Genomic DNA, 19,307 nt, shown 5'->3' with positions numbered 1-19,307 from the left:
ATTAAAAAATACATTTGTATTTATTTTTTTTATAGACATGTATCTCGTGCGCACAAGAAACTTTTCATAAAGCTATAAAAAAAAAAAAATTGTAAGTTTTTTTTTTAGACATGTATCTCGTGCACCATGAAACTGTCGTGCGCACGAGAAACTTTTTATAAAGTTATAAAAAAATAAAAAAATAAATTTGTATTTATTTATTTTTTATAGACATGTATCTCGTGCGCACAAGAAACTTTTTATAAAGTTATAAAAAAATAAAAAAATACATTTGTATTTATTTTTTTTTTTTAGACATCTCGTGCGCACGAGAAACTTTCTTGTGCACAAGAGAAACTTTTTATAAAGTTATAAAAAAAAAATTTTTTTTTTCTTTAGACATGTATCTCGTGCGCACGAGATACAGGTCTAAAAAAATTTTTTTTTTTAAATGTTTAAAAAAAATTTTTTTATAACTGTACAAAAAGTTTCTCGTGCGCACGAGATACATGTCTTAAAAAAAAAAAAAAAAAAAAATCTAAAATTTTTTTTTACCCCAATGTCCCTTTATGGGCTCCGTAGAAACTCATGACAGCCATGACATTATGTTCTTTACAAGTGTATGTAAACTTTTGACCACTACTGTATATTGTTTACATTTATACACACTTTGTCTTGATGCCTTTCAAATGAAACAGTAGCAACCTGAGTATATAGATGTTATTTTATTAATACATTATTACATTCATACCACAACGGACTGGTGCAGGTACTCACAAACATCTTGCTGTCCTCCACAGTGTTTATATGACCTGTGGCGGCCGTGGTTTGGAGCAGCGAGGCCTGCAGGAGTAGACGGCGAGGAGGAGGAGGACGAAGAGCAGCACGGCGATGACGGTGACGATGGAGACGTAGCCGGCGTAGGGCAGCGGGGGCGTGTCCGGCGCCTCAGCGGGGATCATGTTGGTGAGGTTCAACATGTAACCCAAAGTCCAGCCGGCTTCGCTCCCTTTGATCTGGACCACACCAAGACAACGAGTCAACCGGCGTGCTTTTTAACCAGCGCGTCCTGCCACTGACCTTGTGCACGTATTTGATGCTGGAGTACGTCTCGGCGGTGAAGTTGTACCCCTCGGTGAGCAGCGTGATGAGGTAAGTGCCCGTGAAACAATAACCGAATAAATATTTCAACTTGATTTTGGGATTCTGCTGCTGCACCTGCCGGGAAACAAGCGTTGAGTCCATCACAGCGAGAGGAAGTGAAAGGTTTGTGGAGTGGCGACCTGCTCCCAGGGCGTGGCACAGAAGCTGGCAATCCTCTCCTTGACCGCCTGCAGAGGCACCGACGTGTCGGTGAGGTTGAGGAAGCTCATGGCGTAGTAGTAGGCGGAGAAGGCCTGCAGCAGGGGCGTCAAACTCATTTTAGATGGGGGGCCACATGGACAAAAAAATCTAGGTCAACTGTTTCCTCCCACCTCCAAAAAAAAACATGCACCTGGGGATAAGTTGATTAGCAACACTAAATTGGCCCTAGTGTGTGAATGTGAGTGTGAATGTTGTCTATCTGTGTTGGCCCTGCGATGAGGTGGCGACTTGTCCAGGGTGTACCCCGCCTTCCGCCCCATTGTAGCTGAGATAGGCTCCAGCACCTCCCGCGACCCGGAAAGGCCTACTGAAATGCGATTTTCTTATTAGCAGGTCCATTCTATGTGTCATACTTGATCATTTCGCGATATTGCCATATTTTTGCTGAAAGGATTTAGTAGAGAACATCGACGATAAAGTTCGCAACTTTTGGTCGCTGATAAAAAAAAGCCTTGCCTGTACCGGAAGTAGCGGACGAGTAGCGTGACGTCACAGGTTGTGGAGCTCCTCACATCTGCACATTGTTTACAATCGTGGCCACCAGCAGCGAGAGCGATTCGGACCGAGAAAGCGACGCTTTCCCCATTAATTTGAGCGAGGATGAAAGATTTGTGGATGAGGAAAGTGAGAGTGAAGGACTAGAGGGCAGTGGGAGCCATTCTGCTGTGAGAGGCGGGTGGGACCTGATATTCAGCTGGGAATGACTAAAACAGTAAATAAACACAAGACATATATATACTCTATTAGACACAACACAACCAGGCTTATATTTAATATGCCACAAATTAATCCCGCATAACAAACACCTCAAACTCAAACACCTGTACAATACACTCAATCCCACAGCCCAAAGTACCGTTCACCTCCCCAAAGTTCATACACTACATATATTTCCCCAAAGTCCCCAAAGTTACGTACGTGACATGCACATAACAGCATGCACGTACGGGCAAGCGATCAAATGTTTGGAAGCCGCAGCTGCATGCGTACTCACGGTACCGCGTCTGCGCGTCCAACTCAAAGTCCTCCTGGTAAGAGTCTCTGTTGTCCCATTTCTCCACAGGCCAATGGTAAAGCTTGACTGTCATCTTTCGGGAATGTAAACAATGAAACACCGGCTGTGTTATCCGGCACAACAGTCAGGGGGTGCATTCTACGGCGGGGGTGCGTTATCCGGCACAACACCTGCCGCAATACACCGCTTCCCACCTACAGCTTTCTTCTTTGCTGTCTCCATTGTTCATTGAACAAATTGCAAAAGAGTCACCAACACAGATGTCCAGAATACTGTGGAATTTTGCGATGAAAACAGACGACTTAATAGCTGGCCACCATGCTGTCCTCTACAATCCGTGACGTCACGCGCTGACGTCATCATACCGAGACGTTTTCAGCAGGATATTTCGCGCAAAATTTAAAATTGTAGTAAGCTAACCCGGCCGTATTGGCATGTGTTGCAATGTTAAGATTTCATCATTGATGTATAAACTATCAGACTGCGTGGTCGGTAGTAGTGGGTTTCAGTAGGCCTTTAAGGGATTAAGCGGTAGAAAATGGATGGAAGTGTATTGTTACAAATAAATGTGATTAAAACATCATTTATATGTATCTATTCAATATCTATGTTTTATTTCTTCAAGATGAGGTATTTGAGGCATGGCATCAATGGGAAGGGAGGTCACTATTTGGGGAAATACTGTATAAAGTGTACACACACACAATACAAAACTAACTCCCTCAGTTTGGATTTGGGATTGAGGTGTAGTACATCGACTTCACCACTAGATGGAGCAACTGGGAAGTAACCTGTGTTTCTATAATGCAGCGTTTCTCAAAGTGTGGGGCGCGCCCCACTGGTGGGGAATAGAGACATGACAGGTGGGGCGCGAGGAACGGGAGGAAATTTCACTTTAAATTTTTTTTTTTAATTATTATATTCTTAAATTATTTTTTTACTATGCTTTCATTTTCTATACACACTGTAAATCACTTTGTGATTCTGTCTGTGAAATCCGCTATATACATAAATGGAAATTACCGGTACTTATTTTTACTGTAGGCTTTATATTTCTCGGTACGAGCGAAAGTTTGACAGACATAGCAACAGTAACTAATGGGGGCGGGGCTAAGCGGAACAAACCTTCGCGCGGATGGGTAGCAGGCTAATGTGTGGATCACAATTACACAAATATATACATTTGTGACTCGCACCTCAAATGTCGTCGAGCCATAGCCAGCGCCTGCAGAGAAACAAAAATCTGACGGGCACACACTGTGTCATTCACCGGGAAGCACTCGCGTCAAGGCAGCTCAGCCCCGAACTCAATGAGGTTTTAACAGATGTTGTGAGCGCGGTAAATTTGATCAAAACACGACCAATGAAAGTGCGACTGTTCTCTGCACTGTGTGAGGAAATGGGAGCTGATCATACAGCCGTGCTGTTTCACAGTGAAGCAAGGTGGCTCTCCTGGGGGAAAGTGCTGTCACTTGCCCTGTCTTGCCAAATGCATAGCTCCTCCTTTTTTTTTTTGCAAAGATTGCAAAGTGGCACTTTTATTGTATTTATTATTGAACTTGATGCAAGTTATTTGATATATTATTGAACTTGATGCAAGTTATAACACTTTTTTTTATTTATTATTGAACTTGATGCAAGTTATAACACTTTTGTTTTATTTATTATTGAACTTGATGCAAGTTATAACACTTTTTTTGATTTATTATTGAACTTGATGCAAGTTATAAATTTTTATTTATTTATTATTGAACTTGATGCAAGTTATAACACTTTTGTTTTATTTATTATTGAACTTGATGCAAGTTATAACACTTTTTTTGACTTATTATTGAACTTGATGCAAGTTATTTGATGTATTATTGAACTTGATGCAAGTTATAACACTTTGATTTATTATTGAACTTGATGCAAGTTATAACACTTTTTTTGATTTATTTTTTAACTTGATGCAAGTTATTTGATTTATTATTGAACTTGATGCAAGTTATAACACTTTTTGATTTATTATTGAACTTGATGCAAGTTATAACACTTTTTTTGATTTATTTTTTAACTTGATGCAAGTTATTTGATTTATTATTGAACTTGATGCAAGTTATAACACTTTTTGATTTATTATTGAACTTGATGCAAGTTATAACACTTTTTTGATTTATTATTGAACTTGATGCAAGTTATAACACTTTTTTTGATTTATTATTGAACTTGATGCAAGTTATAACACTTTTTTGATTTATTATTGAACGTGATGCAAGTTATAACACTTTTTTTGATTTATTATTGAACTTGATGCAAGTTATAACAGTTTTTTAGATTTAAAATTGAACGTGATGCAAGTTATAACACTTTTTTTGATTTATTATTGAACTTGATGCAAGTTATAACACTTTTGTTTTATTTATTATTGAACTTGATGGAAGTTATTTTATTTATTATTGAACTTGATGCAAGTTATACCACAGCTGCACAGTTACTTTATTTATTATTGAACTTAATGTTATTTTATGTTATTGAGTTCGAATGTATACAACTTGATGTTCAATAAATTTGAAAATGTTAAAGCTTGGCATTAGCGCTCTGTTGGGGCGATGGGGGCAGGTGGGGCTTGAAAACTCCCCCTTGTCCAAAGTGGGGGATGACAAAACAAGTTTGAGAACCACTGCTCTAATGCAGGCAGAGGTTGGAGTACATGGTGGTGGTCTCCACTTACCCCGAACATGCCCTGCAGGGTGGGCTGGTAGACGCCGTTAAAGGAGCACTGGCTGTGTTTGCACTGGCTGGAGTCGAGGAGGTTTCGCACCACGTCCTGGCATTGTTGGAAGTTTCCTGAGCCGCTGTGCTGGAAACTGGCCGGCGCTCCTTGGGGCTTCCTGTCCGACACGCAGGGGCTGTCGTAAAGCCTCGAGTAGTCCTCGGTTTTGCTGTAGCCCGGGTGCATACACGGGTCCAATAGCGCCTGAGGACCCGCCTGGAGGAGGACGACGAAGAAAAGTGATTGCTTGAAACTTTTCATTAGTAGATTGCACAGTACAGTACATATTCCGTACAATTGACCACTAAATGGTAACACCCCAATAAGTTTTTCAACTTGTTTAAGTCGGGATCCACTTCAACTTTTCTATAAGAATACAATGAATTTTAATTTGGGAATAAAAGTGGTAAATGCTGCAAATTAATGTATTGGTATTTTTATTACACATGTAAATCTCGAATTACAATTTTTGTGTCTTGTAAAATCAGTCTTTGTAAACACATTTTTAGTCTTAAAGATTTGCCATATCTTTTTTGAAACAGTGACTACTGGAATGTATTATTTAACTTAAGAGTACACCAGCCAGGAAATGTATTTGAAGTAATGATATTCAAATAAATATGTATTTGAAATAATTTCCCCCAAGTAAATATGATAAATATAAAAATATAATTTAAAGAAATACGTATTAAATATTTTTTTTATTATTAAAATGAGTATCGTCATGCTTTAATAATAATAATACAATTTATTTTCAAACAAAATGCAATTTAAATCATTGTTTTCTTAAGTTTAGATACCTATATTTTTTCTATCAAGTCCATGTATATTTATTTCTTCTAAAAACTCCAATCATTTTTATTTTTATTTTTTTAAATAATACTATTTATAATCATTATATTAATATTGTCATTTTTACAATATTATTATTACCATCAAAATAAAATTGTTTTTCATATGAATAACATTTTATTGCAATATTATAATCATTGCTGCTTTTTTTTACGGCATTATTATAATATTTATATAAAATACATATAATATCCGACCATCTTTTACCACTTATCCCAGATGCACTCAGGCGGAAGGCAGGGTACACATAATATAATAATAATAAGGCATATATAATGATAATCTTTTATTATTATTGCTATCATGCCTTAATATTATTATAATTAGGCCATTAAAATATCATATTACTACTACAACTAATAATAAAAAAATATTAATAATAATATTAAGGCATATCTAATGACAATCTTTTATTATTGTTATCATGCCTTAATATTAGAATGTATATTCTTATTATAATAAAAAAAAAAAAAAATAAGGGATATATAATGATAATCTTTAATTATTATTGTTATCATGCCTTAATATTAGTATTAATATTTTGTTATTATTGTAATAACAAAATCTTAATAATAATACGGCATATAGAATGATAATCTTTTATTGTTATGCCTGGATATTAGTATTAATATTTTGTTGTTATTATAATAATAAACTATTAATAATATTACAGCATATGTAATGATAATCTTTTATTTTTGTTATCATGCCTTAATATTAGTATTAATATTTTGTTATTATAGTTATAATAACAAAATAATTATATTAAAGTATATATACAATGATATTTTATTATTGTTATCATGCCTTAATATTGGTATTCATATTTTGTTATAATAATAATAACAAAATATGAATAATAATATTAAGACATATATAATGATAATATTTTATTATAGTTATCATGCCTTAATATTAGTATTAATATTTTGTTATTTTTATTATTATTATTATTATTATTAGTAGTAGTAGTAGTAGTAGTAATTTGCTTTTTAATGGCCTAATTATAATAATATTAAGGCATGATAATATTTTAATATGATTATCTTTAGTAGTTTCATTATGATTATGGTGTAATGATAATAATAAAAATAAGCTACATTATTTAATGTTTAAAGTACATATAAAAAAGGGCATAAAAAAGGTCATGGATAAGAAAAACAAAGATGGAAATATTTCACTATACTGGGCCAGTACAGAAACATTAAAAATTATTTTGGTCATTTGGGCATAAACTTTCAACTTAGGAAAGTTTAAATGAGATATTAGTATTGTTATATTGTCGTCAATGACCAAAAAATATGGACGTCAAAGGCGTGCTGGTGTGGAAGAAGCCTGTCCAATATTGCCCTTTAAAACCCGGGAGATCTTAAAGCTGTCTGTGTGTGTGTGTTATTTTGTGTGTGTGTGTGTTATTTTGTGTGTGTGTGTGTGTGTGCATACCTGCGTCTGTTGTGCCAGCGCCATCTTCAGGGCTTGGTCCTTCCCGTAGCACAGGAAGCTGTGAGTGTAAAGGTTGTAGTCGTTCCCGTACAGGCGGAAGGTCACCGAGTTGCCGGGTGACTCAGAGCCGTCAAACATTTTGGACACAAAGCTAATCTGGGTGGACGCCCCGCCGAGGTCCAGAGCCCCCGTGGTCTCCAGGCCCTGACACACACACACACACACATACATTCTTGTATTTGTTACCTTCTTGAGACCTGAGAAAAATGACTACCTCTTTAGGACCACCCTTTCTAGATATATAAAGATGTGTATTTACAACATTAATAATATATGCTATGCAAATATAAAAAAAGGTAAGCTTTTAGTAAAATTTTTTGGGGGGGGGGAATTTTTGTTTGTAATTGGTTTTTAATCTTAATTATTTATTTAATGTTATTACAGGTACATATTTATTTTTAAAAAAGGGGGCGCATTTCAATTTCTTACACACACTTGTTATTATATATGTTGGCCAGAGGGGGAGCACTTCAAATTTTTACAAACACTTGTTATTTTATATGTTGACCAGAGGGGGAGCACTTCCAATTTTTTTTACACACACTTGTTATTTCATATGTTGACCAGAGGGGGAAAACTTCCAATTTTTACACACACTTGTTATTTCATATGTTGATCAGAGGGGGAGCCCTTCCAATTTTTATACACACTTGTTATTTCATATGTTGACCAGAGGGGGAGCCCTTTCAATTTTTACACACACTTGTTATTACATATGTTGACCAGAGGGGGAGCCCTTCCAATTTTTACACACACATGTTATTTCATATGTTGACCAGAGGGGGAAAACTTCCAATTTTTACACACACTTGTTATTTCATATGTTGATCAGAGGGGGAGCCCTTCCAATTTTTATACACACTTGTTATTTCATATGTTGACCAGAGGGGGAGCCCTTTCAATTTTTACACACACTTGTTATTACATATGTTGACCAGAGGGGGAGCCCTTCCAATTTTTACACACACATGTTATTTCATATGTTGACCAGAGGGGGAGCCCTTCCAATTTTTACACACACTTGTTATTACATATGTTGACCAGAGGGGGAGCCCTTCCAATTTTTACACACACTTGTTATTTCATATGTTGACCAGAGGGGGAGCCCTTCCAATTTTTACACGCACTTGTTATTTCATATGTTGACCAGAGGGGGAGCACTTCCAATTTTTACAAACACTTGTTATTTCATATGTTGACCAGAGGGGGAGCCCTTCCAATTTTTACAAACACTTGTTATTTCATATGTTGACCAGAGGGGGAGAACTTCCAATTTTTACACACACTTGTTATTTCATATGTTGACTTTTAAAACCGACACACAGTCAATTTGAAAAATCCCTCCTTTTTGGGACCACCCTCATTTTGATAGATTTCACCACCAGGGGTGCAAATGAGACATTCTCTATTAGATGCAATGGTTTTCCGTATTGGGACCATGATTTCGGTCATAACCGGTCCTCATACGGAAGCTACTTTTCCTTGTTGATGTCTCAAGAAGGGTAGAAATACAAGAACACACACACACATCAAAGTGAGGTCTACATGCCACGAAGAAAAAGAAAACAGGTGCGTGTTCACCTGCTTGAGGCGGTCGTCCAAGTAGTTGACCGTGACCCAACCGAAGGCGCCCTCCTCCTGGCCGCTGAGGATCCTGGCGCCCTGGTAGGAGAAGGGGAACTTCTGGAGGGTCTCGGAGACGGCCTTGAAGACCTCCTCGGATGCCGAGCTGTTGGCCTTCCTACACACACACGCACACATACACACACACACACAATTAGCCGAATGGCGTCTCGACAGGCGCTGGATCTACGAGTCCATAAATCCACAGCTACTAGAAATATTGATGGTATCGACGATGCCTCACTCCAGTAATCTCATCCCGGCGGTGGCTCCGAGGTAAAGTGGCGTCTCCGCGTGTCTTTTCCCGGGAATGTTCTCCTCCACTTCCTGCATGCACGCTCGCAGGGACTCGCCGGCCTTCCAGGGAGTCCCGGAATAGCTGGAAATACCTGGACCTGTTGGTTCAAAAATGGGTTTTAGCCCATAGTTTGTTTTTTATTGGCCCTTGTACAACATCTAAATCAGTGGTTCTTAACCTTGTTGGAGGTACCGAACCCCACCAGTTTCATATGCGCATTCACCCAACCCTTCTTTAGTGAAAAATAAAATGTTTTTTTTTTTTCAAATTCAAGACAAAGTTATATGTTTTAATAATAATAATAATAATAATAGTAGATTTTATTTGTAAAAAGCACTTTATATTGAGTAAACAATCTCAAAGTGCTACAGTGTATTAAAAAAAATATAAATAAATTAAAAAAAAGATAAAGAAATTTAAAAATATAAAAACTAGAACAGCCAAATAGCTATAGCTAGTATGCACATATCTAAAAAAAAAAAAGAAAAAAAAAAAAGGCTTTTTTTTTTTTTTTTTAAAGAAGGGCTTTTAAGTCTTTTTTAAAAGCATCCACAGTCTGTGGTGCCCTCAGGTGGTCAGGGAGAGCGTTCCACAGACTGGGAGCGGCGGAGCAGAAAGTGGAACACTTTAGTATGGGGAACATATTCTAAGTAACAAAGACTTAATTTAGAGTTTTTTGGTTAGGGTTAGGGTTAGAGGGTTAGGGCCAGGTTTAGAGGGTTAGGGTTATAATGAGGTCATGCCAAATAAGGCATTAATAAGTACTTAATAATGACTAGTTAAGAGACAATATGTTACTAATTTGCATGTTAATAAGCAACTAGGGCAGCACGGTGGAAGAGGGGTTAAGTGCATCTGCCTCACAATACGAAGGTCCTGAGTAGTCTTGGGTTCAGTCCCAGGCTCGGGATCTTTCTGTGTGGAGTTTGCATGTTCTCCCCGTGACTGCGTGGGTTTCCTCCGGGTACTCTGGCTTCCTCCCACCTCCAAAGACATGCACCTGGGGATAGGTTGATTGGCAACACTAAATTGGCCCTAGTGTGTGAATGTGAGTGCCAATGTTGTCTGTCTGTCTGTGTTGGCCCTGTGATGAGGTGGCGACTTGTCCAGGGTGTACCCCGCCTTCCGCCCGAGTGCAGCTGAGATAGGCTCCAGCGCCCCCGCGAGCCCCAAGGGAATAAGCGGTAGAAAATGGATGGATGGAATAAGCAACTAATTAATGGTGAATATGTTCCCCATACTAAAGTGTTACCATGTTTTTATACTGGTGCACAAAATGAACCGTGCATGAACATCACCTTGTTCAAACAACAAAACCAACACAGTGCATAAACTCACAACAAATTACACACCTGCAAATCAGTCTGACTTCTGCTGTTGCCGTATCCGTAATACGCCGATAGGGAGAAGTTTTTATTTACACAATGAGTCGGGTGTGTCTTGACCTCCGCCGAACCCCTGAGGCCGACTCACCGGACCCCTAGGGTTCCATCGAACCCAGGTTAAGAACCACTGGTCTAAATGTCCTCCAATAAACACACACGGTTGCTCTTTTGTTCTGTTTTAAGTCAAGTCTTTTACAAAAGGTAAACATGCTAGGCTATAGGCTACTAACCTGCTTAGTGGCCTACTGGTTAGAGTGTCCGCCCTGAGATCGGTAGGTCGTGAGTTCAAACCCCGACCGAGTCATACTAAAGACTATAAAAATGGGACCCATTACCTTCCTGCTTGGCACTCAGCATCAAGGGTTGGAATTGGGGGTTAAATCACCAAAATGATTTCCAAGCGTGGCCACCGCTGCTGCTCACTGCTCCCCTCACCTCCCAGGGGGTGATCAAGGGTGATGGGTCAAATACAAGGAATCATTTTGCCAAATCTAGTGTGTGTGTGACAATCATTGCTACTTTAACTTTACTAGGAGCGAGAAGCTACACGACAGCTAAGCACACAATAGCACACAAGCTAGATGAGGGGGGTCGAACACGGTTACACTGAGGGCCACATCGCAGTTATGGCTGCCCTAAGAGGGCCGCTTGTAATCGTATATAATTTATGAATATAAATGTATAACAATTCACCTCATGATATTATAAAATTAATTACTGCGCATTTGATTATTACATTTGTATTATATACACTGTAAAAAAAAAAGGCAACTTCACCGTAAAATTTACAGTGGTTTTTACAGCGTATTACTGTAAAATGTTTACTGTAAAATCCTGGCAACTGAGCTGCCAATTTTTTTTTTTACTGTAAAATCTATTGTCATTTCTACAGTGTACAATTTGATAAATAACTTGCATTGATATATAACTCAAGCAGATATTTATATTGTTTTCATTTTAAAACATTCTGAAATTAATGATAGTATTATATTTGTTGCATTATTAGATAATACATTTCAAAATGTATTCATGTCTGTCACAATGAAAAGATTACATTTGGTAAATGATAAAATGCTTTATTGACTCATACTATTTCAGGGCTTTCGCAGGCCGCATTAAATGATGGCACCTGTGAGCTCGACATATGTAATAAGTGTCCTTCATTGGACAATATTGCAGTCTCAAATACAACATTTGTCATTATACACAAGTATCAAATCATCAGAGGGGAAATATTGTATTTTTTAGGAATTTTAATAAAGAAAAACATTAGCAAAAAGTGGTAATATTCTAACTTTATTTTATTAAAAAACAAAAAATGTATTATTCCAACACTACCACATTATTAGTATTTTATTACTGGAAGTTGACGAGGAAAAGCAAGTATTTTATCAAGAAAAACATTGCTAAAAGTGGTAAGATTTTAACTTTATTTCATTAAAAAAAAGCATTTTGCTATACAGTACTATAGAGCTGCAAATAACGATTAATTTGATAATCGATTAATCTGTCGATTATTACTTCGATTAATAATCGGGAAAAAGAGACAAACTACATTTCTATCCTTTCCAGTATTTTATTGGAAAAAAACCAGCATACTGGCACCATACTTATTTTGATTATTGTTTTTCAGCTGTTTGTACATGTTGCAGTTTATAAATAAAGGTTTATAAAAAAATAAAAAATAAAATAACAATAATAATAATAATAATAATAATAATAGCCTCTGCGCATTCGCATAGCATAGATCCAACGAATCGATGACTAAATTAATCGCCAACTATTTTTATAATCTATTTTAATCGATTGGTTGTTGCAGTTCTACAGTACTAATGAATCCCTCAGTATTGGACTCTGATTAGGAAAAAAATATTTAATCGAGAAAAAAAATGGTAAAATGTGATTAAACTTCTTATTTTAAAGATTAAGAATACATTAGTGCAATTAGAATAATCTAATGTATTATTGGAAGCTGATGAAGAAAAGCAAGTATGTTATCAAAAACTATTATTTCCACAGGTGTTCAGAATTTATTTGCATTTAAAAAATATTAAAAAACCACTACCAAATTAAAAGTATCAAAAATAGGAAACAAAAATTTTATCGAGAAAAAAAAATGGTAAAATGTGATTAAACTTCTTATTTGAAAGATTAAGAATACATTAGTGCAATTAGAATAATCTAATGTATTATTGGAAGCTGATGAAGAAAAGCAAGTATGTTATCAAAAACTATTATTTCCACAGGTGTTCAGAATTTATTTGCATTTAAAATATATAAAAAAAACACTACCAAATTAAAAGTATCAAAAATAGGAAAAAAAAAATTAATCGAGAAAAAAAATGGTAAAATGTGATTAAACTTCTTATTTGAAAGATTAAGAATACATTAGTGCAATTAGAATAATCTAATGTATTATTGGAAGCTGATGAAGAAAAGCAAGTATGTTATCAAAAACTATTATTTCCACAGGTGTTCAGAATTTATTTGCATTTAATAAATATAAAAAAAACACTACCAAATTAAAAGTATCAAAAAATTACAATTGCATATTACTTACACATGCAAAGTCTCCAAAGGCAGAAACTATTTAGAAAGTATCCAGTAACAAACATGTTCGCATCATTCAAAAGCATATTAGGAAGTGCAGCCTTCCCTTCACTTACCGCATCTCGGATTTTGCTGTATTTATTGAATACATTTGAGAGTTGACTACCAATTTAAGTTTTGTGTTTTAAGAGCACAGGAAGTTTTTATAAATGTGTGTGAAAGCTGCGGATAGAGTTTGTAAAGACTTTAAAATGCAAGCAATATGAATAAAAAAATCATCAAATAAAGAGCGTCCCAACTTTGCAAAAATTAATTTACCACGGTGTGTGTGTGTTTGTGTCCTAGAACGTAACCCTCGCGATAATCGAGGGAACAGTGTAACTAGCAACAAACCGTGTCAACTTACTTGACAAATCCCCAAAATTACCACTCCACTTCAAATTAAAGACAGCACAAATCCATTTCAGATGGTTGATAATAAATAGGTTCATGTTTATCACACACACCTTAGGTTCTCGGTTTGACTCATTTCACTTGATCAAACATTCCACACTGCAAATTAATAAAAGTATGTTGGATTCCTGCTGATATCGGATCGAAGCAATATCGATATTGGTCAATGACCTACTGCTCCGATACTGGTATTATATTGGAAGTGAAAATAATCTCAACTATATCTTGTCACACCCCACCTAGGGGACAGAAGTGTTTAAAACTCCCCCTTAATGAATTGATATACAGCAGATAATTATTTAGGTACATTTCATATTTCCCAGTCAGCCTGTTGCTTAAACTGAGCACTGCTGCCATCTAGTTGGAGGTATAAGTATCGCTCAAGCATGAATAAAGACATTCATCCCCCCGACACCTCACCATTACGTAAAAGGAACTGCACTCTATTCATGCAATATTCTCATTATTATTATTATTATTTATGACGTAGCGTTAGCATGTACCTTTGACGTTGCAGGCGTGCTTTTCCTCCGCTCGTCCCGTGTTGTTGTCCTTCTCTGCGGGCCACTGGTAGATAAACACGGTCGTGTGGGAGGAGCCGGCGTCCAGCACGATGCCGTACTAAAGATAAAAGAGAAAAAAAAAAAAAATTATTAGCGTGACGTGTCAATCACTGGGCACGTACTACTAGAGTATATTTATATAGAATACACAAGACCTTTGGAGCTAAAACTCACATCCAAAAGTGGGGAAAAAAGGTCCAAACCCCTTAAAAAAATAATGCACTCGAGTAAAAAGTATAGTTACTTTGCATAAAAATCGACTTGAGTGAAGTAAAAAGAAACTAATTGAAAATATATATTGTCAAAGTTCCGGTAAAAAAAAAATGTTTTCACTCTGCAGTTGATTTATCATAAAAATGTAGCAGAGTACAATAATAAGGAGTTAGTATTAAAATGTACTTACATTTTTTAAATGGCAAAAATAATTATCTATCGCAGGAAAAACAAAATGTAGTTTTGTTATGTTACCTATGTTACCTCTAGTTGCTAGGCAGGATTCGCAAATAAGGGATAATTATCACAATGAAAAAATAAGAAAAAAAACCCCCAATATGAGTAGAGTAGAGAAAAAAAAGTAGTAATAGAATAGAAAAAAGGCTGTGTTAAACATGTTAAAACATTTTAGAAAGAACATTTTTATTTTCCGCCTGTGGTTGCTCGGCAAGATTTGTACAAGGGATAATTGTCACAATTTTTTTTTTTTTTTTTTTTTAAAGTCAAAGAAAAGAATTGAAGTAGAACAGAAAAAAAGTAGCAACAGAGGAGAAATTATTTTTTTTTTTAAATAAAGTTAAATGTTACTTTCCACCTCTGGTTGTTAGGCAGGATTTGTACAGAGGCAGAGGACAAATATTACAATAAATTTTTTTTTTTAAAAAGCAAAAAAATGGAGTAGAAAAAAGGCTGTTTAAAATGACTGTTTTTTTAATAAAGAAAATTATTACTTTGGTTGCTAGGCAGGATTTGTACAGAGGGGATATTTATCACAATAAAAAACAACAGCAAAAAAAAGTAGTAATAGAGTAGAAAAGTTATTTAAAATTACATTTTTTTAATAAAAACATTTTTACTTTTCACCTCTGTTTGCGTAAGGCATCATTTTCCAAATTACAATGTTAAGAATATTAAAAACTCAGTAAGACTGTTTACAAAAACAATAGAAGTAGAACAAGTACAGCCAGCCAGTTAACATCTAAATGTCCTGCAATTAACACAAAAGGTTGGTCTTTTCTTCTAGTTGAATCAAGTCATTTACAAAAGGTAAACATGCTAGGCTATAGGCTAGTTGGAGCTAGCAGCTACACAACAGCTAAGCACACAAACATAGCACACAAGCGAGACATACGTAATAAGTGTCCTACATTGAACAAACCGGACATTTGTCAATATAAACAAGTATGACATGATTATAGTTGCATATTACTTATACATACAAAGTCTGCAAGGCAGAAGAATACAAGAAAGTAGCCAGTAACAAACGTGTCCGCATTATTGAACTTATTGCATCATAAGTGTAACTTAATGTTTTTTTTTTATGGCCACAAGGTGTCGCTAAAAAACAATTATCTCTCCACTTCAACTTAAAGACAGCATAAGTTTATTCCAGGTGGTTAATAATAAATAGGTTAGTGTTTTTCATATACACTATTGTTCTCTATTTGACTAATTTTACTTGATCAAACCTTTTCTAGCATTCCACACTACAAAAAAATTAAAAGTATGTATGATTTCTGCTGACGTATCGGATCAATATCGGTATCAGCCAATACTCAAGGCTGCAATATTGCTGTGGTATCTAAAGTGAAAAAGTTGTATCGAGACACCTCTAAGAGTGGAAAAACACTTTTGTTTGAAATAAATATATTAAAAAACAGAATATTATTTGAAAAAATACTTGTTTGTTACTTTCCCTCTGGTTGCTAGGCAGAATTTGTAAGCCATAATTATCAAATATATAAAATATAAAATGTTTCATGCATATAATATATAAAACAATATACATTATATATTATATATACCTGTGTAAATATATACATTTTTGTATGAATAAAAATGTTAGGAATCTTAGAAATGTGACTGATTACTAAAAAATATATAGCCTATACTGGTGACTACAAAAAAAATTAACACTTTACATAAATAAAAATGTCAAAGTTTGTTATTCTCCACCTTTGATTGCTAGGTGGAATTTGGAAGCTGTAATTATCAAATAGATAAATATATATATATACACATAAATAAAATATATACATCTTTATAAATATATACATTTCATATTAATAAAAATGTTGATCAAAAATGTGGTAAAACTGATTAATAAAAATATATAGCTTAATGGTTGACTGCAAATAAAACAAAAAAACAATATTTTACATAAATAAAGTTTGTTATTCTCTACCTCTGGTTTGTTTGTGAGCTATAATCATCAAATATATAAAATATATAAAAATGTTAATACTTCTAAATATGTATAATGTATATATTATATAAATATAGAGACTTTTATCAAATAAAAATGTTAAGAATCTTAGAAATGCGGCAGGACTGTGTACTAAAAAATATATAGCCTAGTGGTGACTGCAAAAAAACTAACAAAAAACCCCCCAAAACATTTTAAATAAATAAAAATGTCAAGTTTGTTATTCTCCACCTCGTGTTGCTCGGCAGAATTTGTCGCGCATAATCATTTGTCTGCCATCCGCTGCTGAAAAAGGACAAGGAGAGCAGCACAATGTGTTTAATATGATGCTCTGTCTGAACTATAAATGACATATTTTCTGTTGTATTTACCTTTATTTTATGTATTCTTATATGTTTATGCTGCCCTTTTTTGCTGCAGCTGTTATATATACTGTAATCTTGCAAATGGTAATTGTGATTTGTTATATATTGTGTGTATATATAATATGTATATATTACATATACAAACCCCGTTTCCATATGAGTTGGGAAATTGTGTTAGATGTAAATATAAACGGAATACAATGATTTGCAAATCCTTTTCAACCCATATTCAGTTGAATATGCTACAAAGACAACATATTTGATGTGCAAACTCATAAACTTTTTTTTTTGTGCAAATATTTAACATAGAATTTCATGGCTGCAACATGTGCCAAAGTAGTTGGGAAAGTGTTACATCACCTTTTCTTTTAACAACACTCAAACGATTGGGAACTGAGGAAACTAATTGTTGAAGCTTTGAAAGTGGAATTCTTTCCCATTCTTGTTTTATGTAGAGCTTCAGTCGTTCAACAGTCCGGGGTCTCCGCTGTCGTATTTTACGCGTCATAATGCGCCACACATTTTCGATGGGAGACAGGTCTGGACTGCAGACGGACCAGGAAAGTACCCGCACTCTTTTTTTGCGAAGCCACGCTGTTGTAACACGTGCTGAATGTGGCTTGGCATTGGCATTGTCTTGCTGAAATAAGCAGGGGCGTTCATGAAAAAGACGGCGCTTAGATGGCAGCATATGTTGTTCCAAAACCTGTATGTACCTTTCAGCATTAATGGTGCCTACACAGATGTGTAAATTACCCATGTCTTGGGCACTAATACACCCCCATACCATCACAGATGCTGGCTTTTCAACTTTGCGTTGATAACAGTCTGGATGGTTCGCTTCCCCTTTGGTCCGGATCACACAATGTCGAATATTTCCAAAAACAATTTGAAATGTGGACTCGTCAGACCAAAGAACACTTTTCCACTTTGCATGAGTCCATCTTAGATGATCTCGGGCCCAGAGAAGCCGGCGGCGTTTCTGGATGTTGTTGATAAATGGCTTTCGCTTTGCATAGTAGAGCTTTAACTTGCACTTACAGATGTAGCGACCAACTGTATTTAGTGACAGTGGTTTTCTGAAGTGTTCCTGAGCCCATGTGGTGATATCCTTTAGAGATTTATGTCGGTTTTTGATACAGTGCCGTCTGAGGGATCGAAGGTCACGGTCATTCAATGTTGGTTTCCGGCCGTGCCGCTTACGTGGAGTGATTTCTCCAGATTCTCTGAACCTTTTGATGATATTATGGACCGTAGATGTTGAAATCCCTACATTTCTTGCAATTGCACTTTGAGAAACGTTGTTCTTAAACTGTTTGACTATTTGCTCACGCAGTTGTGGACAAAGGGGTGTACCTCGCCCCATCCTTTCTTGTGAAAGACTGAGCATTTTTTGGGAAGCTGTTTTTATACCCAATCATGGCACCCACCTGTTCCCAATTAGCCTGCACACCTGTGGGATGTTCCAAATAAGTGTTTGATGAGCATTCCTCAACTTTATCAGTATTTATTGCCACCTTTCCCAACTTCTTTGTCACATGTTGCTGGTATCAAATTCTAAATTAAAGATTTGCAAAAAAAAAAAAAGTTTATCAGTTTGAACATCAAATATGTTGTCTTTGTAGCATATTCAACTAAATATGGGTAGAAAATGATTTGCAAATCATTGTATTCCGTTTATATTTACATCTAACACAATTTCCCAACTCATATGGAAACAGGGTTTGTACTTTACATTTTAAATGGTTATATATTATAAAGCCTTTTTAGTTTACTTTTTACCTTTTGTTTGTACCCTTGTGTGCATTATCTTTTTAAGTCCAAGTCTAAGTTTTAGTGCATGCTGGTCCTACCTTGTACTTCTGGAGGAGGGGCACGTTCTGGACCACCGTTACCGTCACCAGGGCGACCACGGCGATGACGCCAACGACGGCGATGACGACGGTCAGCGACATGGCCCAGGGGTTTTTGTCTTTCATCTCTGCCACGGGCAGGGCGGGGGGCACCAGGCAGGCAGGCAGACAGACAGGAAGGAAGGAGGCGGGTGGGCACAAAGGGGAAGGAAAAGGAAAGAGGAAGTAGTGAGAGAGGCTCGTTTCCAGATGTTCCCTAACACAACACGTGTCTCACAAGAATGTGTGCATTGGCTGCTGATGGACTCCATTCTGGTTCAGCCTTTATT

General features: G+C 36.0%; 1 protein-coding gene across 5 annotated transcripts in view; it reads right to left on the bottom strand.

The window, feature by feature from the left end:
- Window positions 1-685: 685 nt before the first annotated feature.
- Window positions 686-19,307, bottom strand: part of entpd1 (ectonucleoside triphosphate diphosphohydrolase 1) — a 91,544-nt gene continuing 72,922 nt past the window's right edge. For all 5 annotated transcript variants that reach the window (XM_072912673.1, XM_061931923.1, XM_061931920.2 and 2 more), the window contains 9 exons: window positions 18,979-19,106; window positions 14,282-14,399; window positions 9,337-9,487; window positions 9,051-9,210; window positions 7,410-7,613; window positions 5,073-5,330; window positions 1,263-1,376; window positions 1,060-1,197; window positions 686-995 (listed from right to left, as the gene is read on the bottom strand). In XM_072912673.1, the coding sequence (XP_072768774.1) occupies window positions 783-995; window positions 1,060-1,197; window positions 1,263-1,376; window positions 5,073-5,330; window positions 7,410-7,613; window positions 9,051-9,210; window positions 9,337-9,487; window positions 14,282-14,399; window positions 18,979-19,106 (1,484 nt within the window). In that variant the 3' untranslated portion in view covers window positions 686-782. The remainder of the gene's footprint in view (window positions 996-1,059; window positions 1,198-1,262; window positions 1,377-5,072; window positions 5,331-7,409; window positions 7,614-9,050; window positions 9,211-9,336; window positions 9,488-14,281; window positions 14,400-18,978; window positions 19,107-19,307) is intronic.

The sequence above is a fragment of the Nerophis lumbriciformis genome, linkage group LG39 (assembly GCF_033978685.3).
Source record: "Nerophis lumbriciformis linkage group LG39, RoL_Nlum_v2.1, whole genome shotgun sequence".
In the NCBI taxonomy this organism is placed as follows: Eukaryota; Metazoa; Chordata; class Actinopteri; order Syngnathiformes; family Syngnathidae; genus Nerophis; species Nerophis lumbriciformis.
This window is presented reverse-complemented; position numbering and strand designations above follow the sequence as displayed.